Source organism: Plectropomus leopardus, unplaced genomic scaffold (genome assembly GCF_008729295.1).
Source record: "Plectropomus leopardus isolate mb unplaced genomic scaffold, YSFRI_Pleo_2.0 unplaced_scaffold979, whole genome shotgun sequence".
Classification (NCBI taxonomy): domain Eukaryota; kingdom Metazoa; phylum Chordata; class Actinopteri; order Perciformes; family Serranidae; genus Plectropomus; species Plectropomus leopardus.
Genome location: NW_024704509.1, coordinates 915 through 4,813, shown reverse-complemented (window position 1 = coordinate 4,813; position 3,899 = coordinate 915). Strand labels below are relative to the sequence as shown.

The 3,899-nt window shown below is 37.0% G+C and overlaps 1 protein-coding gene across 1 annotated transcript; it reads right to left on the bottom strand.

Moving 5' to 3' along the window:
* Nucleotides 1-262: 262 nt before the first annotated feature.
* LOC121940900 (transmembrane protein 131-like) lies at nucleotides 263-2,430 on the bottom strand (the record flags this gene model as incomplete). The annotated part of the gene is made up of 7 exons (XM_042483579.1): nucleotides 263-371; nucleotides 458-519; nucleotides 624-680; nucleotides 775-925; nucleotides 1,051-1,131; nucleotides 2,101-2,223; nucleotides 2,314-2,430. Coding segments are annotated over 7 exons (700 nt in total), but the record flags the coding sequence as incomplete, so codon positions are not given.
* Nucleotides 2,431-3,899: the final 1,469 nt, after the last annotated feature.

Here is a 3,899-nt window from a genome sequence, read left to right as displayed (position 1 = left end):
TTCTTTAATGAATTTTCCCATTATTTGCCAGTTTAATAAGTACACTAAGCTAAAACTGATGCAGTCTAATTAGAAAACTCCTGCCTTCACTCAAATTTATAAATGGGGTGGACAAAATAATAGAAACACCTGAAAATAAAATTCAACAGCAGCACAAACAGCAGCCCTCAAAAGTGATCATCAAGTTAAAAAAACACCTTATAAATAAATAAATAACATCAACAGAGGTGTCAAATATTACCTCATCAAAAACACAACTTACCGTCAAAACTAATACTTGCAACTTTGGTATATCTGCTCTCTCCAGCTTTCAGAGTGACCGCTTTGAAATCTACTGTGACTGCTTCATTTGATGGAGTTGTACGTACACTCTGTGAGGAATAAATAAATAAAAGAGTCAGCTGAAGATTTAAAATGACAGTTTTAAGGATTTAAAAAGGCTGCAGAGGATACCTACAGTAATTGGAACATCTTTTGTTCCTGAATTTAAAAGGTGTAGGTTGAGCAGTTTTGGACGATCTGAAAGACAAAGCAGAGGAGAGGGACAATGCCGGTGTGAGAAAAGACGCCTAAATAAAGATTACTTTGCTGTAAAATGTTGCTTTTTGTGTTGGATTACTCACCTTGTGACCGCAGCGTACCAAAGTCAAGCATCTCTGTGGAGGAGTATATACCAGGGGCTGTAAACATGAAGGAGAACACAAAGACAGTAAGTACGACAGTAAATGTTCTGTAATGAAGGTGATGAATATTCACAAAGGTTTGGTCGCCCACCTGATGTGACTTCCACCTCTACTGGGAGGATGATGAACTGGTCCTCGTTGGGGGCGTTGGTTTTGATTCTGATGAAAGCCGTGTGGTTGTCGACATCTCTCGACGAGAAGCTGGCTCTCATCACCCCCTTTGTCTCAAAAGGAGGAATCTCCTGGAGAGAGAAGGGCAGCATAGGTGAGTGGGACTCGACTCTGACGGACACTGTTGTTTATCTTTAAATCAGGAAAAAGACTCGACACAAACACTGGAACAAAAATATTAAGACGTGAGACTAACCCATAATTTTCCAGTGCCTCCTTGTTGACCTGTGGGAAGCTCGAGATGAAGATCCCCACCACTGGAGTACATCTCAACAACCTGCAGCGACACACGGAAAACAGGGACACATCCCAGGAACAAATTAATCCCGCATACTTGGGCTTATTTTTTGTTACATTAGAAAAAAAGTTTTTGACCCTCCAAGTTAGTTATATTCCTCTAAAACCCAAACCAGCACAGAAGCTGAGCACCATGTTGCTGTGGACTCAACTGGACTCGGCTGATGCCGATTTTTAGTAGTTAATGAGTCCGATACCCGATAATTGGAACCGATACGCATTTGCAATAAAAATTAAAATCTTCGTTAATTTGGAATATATCAAAGTCCAACACAAAACTTTCTTTAAATGCCTTTAACAAATGTTTTATCAAAACTGAAACGTTCAACATCATGTACAGCAATTTTTTATGTAATTTAAGTGAAATTTAAACACAAAATAAAAAATAAAAATAGCTCCCTGAGGTTTTACAAAGTAAAAGTTCCTCCCATGCTGAAACTTTCCTTGCATTTTTTAATGAATTTTATTGTTGATTATTTAAATAAAAAACAGATATTCTGCAAAATGCCAAATGTCGGCCCCAATGAACGCTCACGTCGACCCCTGGATGACATTTTGATCTGAAAAAACACAAACACACTATCTGATCACGGCAGCAGTAGACCAGCCACTCCCGTGTTCTGCGAGATAAATTACTGTTTTTGTGAAAGCAGTCTGTTTCTAAGAGAGCAATAAAAAGGCTTCAGTTTCCCGTCAGAAAAAACTGTCTGACTGCAAAGTTAAATGTTGACAATATAACACCGACCACTTCAAAACATCCGAACTAACCCTTTCAGTCATTATTACTATAATCAGAACTCAACGCTCAAACATACGTCACTGCTTTTTGGATGAGCGGATGAGCGGATGTTTTCATTTGAAAAACGCGTCGAAGAACACAGATTGATCCGCACTTTAAGCAGCTGCTCCGTATTAACAAAATAAATAAATAACCATTAGAGACTCTTACCTGCAGCGGTTCGCTGTACGGGTTGTGGATGTTTATTAGAGGTGAGAAGCTGCTGTTTACTGGGACTCGAGCCCCGATGAAGGGCCGAAGTCTGTAAGGGTTCGGTATACCGACCCCAAAAACCTTCAGGACAGAGACAGAAAAGCAAAATGAGTCCTGACGTTAACTAATCAGATGAGAAAAAAATGAAGCGTTGATTATTGCAGTTTATACCTGGTATGTAAACACTCCATGATGTGATGTATTAATAAATAAAGTGTTTTCTACATTCCCAACTACTCGAGCGAGAAACACGACATCGAATGACGTGTTTCCTCCTGGTGGAATTATCTGATGAGAGAGCACATGAAAAGATAAATTGTCACAATAAAAACATGATGTGCAGCACAACAAACACTTATTGACAGAGAAAATCGCAGCTTCTCAGAAGCTCTTCACATGACCGCCACACATCAGAGCCGGTTAATAACCTGAAAGATGTTAACAGTCGCTGCCAAAACACCTGACCTTAAAGATCAGCTGCTACGAAAACATCTCAGCTACGCTCTAACTTTAGCATTTTGGTGGTGACTGTTTTTTCAAACTGTGACTGTTTGGTGGGTTTTTGGCTTCCTGAATCCACTCCTGTTTATTTTTACAAACACAAGGTTCCTACAGCTTAAGGCAAGTTAGATTTAAGGTTTTTTTAAAACATTTTAATACCACTCAGAATTAAAATTAAGGAGCAATTTTACAAAAATGAATAAAAAAAACATAAACTGACATAAATTACCAAAGATCAGGGACAATTTTACCCAAACCCAAATTTTAAACCTTTGAAACATGAGAAAACTGGTAACATGGGGAAAAAAAATTCAGCAACTTGGCATGAAATTATTATTATTTAAGGTGGCAAAATGACCTCAGATAAAAAAGAGGGATAGAGAGGGAAAATCATTAGAAAATGATCAAATAACTAGGAAAATATATTTTTAAAAAAAATTAGAACTACGTAATAAAAGTTACATAAAAAAAATTACTGTTATTATTTATATATATTTAAATTTTATTTTAGCACTCTGTAAGGTTATTTCCTGTTTTTGTTTATGATTTTTTGTTTCCTTTTTTAAAATGCATTTATTATTTTGAGGAAAGCCAATTTGCTCAGGTATCAAAGAGTTAAACCTTTTGAAAGACTGGTTTAAGACATTTTAACGCTAATTAAGGCCTTATTTTTAGATAAATAAATTGACTGCCTTTTAAGTCTTTTTAAGGATTTGCGGGAACTCTGTAACATGAGTGCACTAATGTAACACAACAGATCGTCTCGTGTCATTTCTTCTATTTCATAACATTCAGAGTCTCAAAAATGCAGATAGAAGAAGGCGTAAAAGGGCAGAGAGATTTAAAAAACATTTTTAACATCCACTTCGGTGTGAGAAAGTTACGGCTCAGCAGATACAGTCATGGTGGAAGTGCAGCAGCAAAAAGATAAAGGCTAATAGGAAACATACACTCTAACCTGAGCATTATTCATTTATCAAGGAAACTTTTTCAGTCAGGAAACTATATAAGTTGCTCCTTTTTTTTTTAACTGCATCCCAAGGGCATGGGTTTGGCTTCAGAAGTATACATAGCATATATCCGGCATTTATACACACACAACAATCCACTTCCTCTTCCTCTGCATGTGTTTTGGATAAAAGAGAAATATGTTGTAGGTTATCGGTCAGTTATCACACTTTCAATAAAAGCTTATAGAAAAATAATAAAATCCTGCGGTGCGGTGTTAATGCACTAACACGACTTCACACCACATT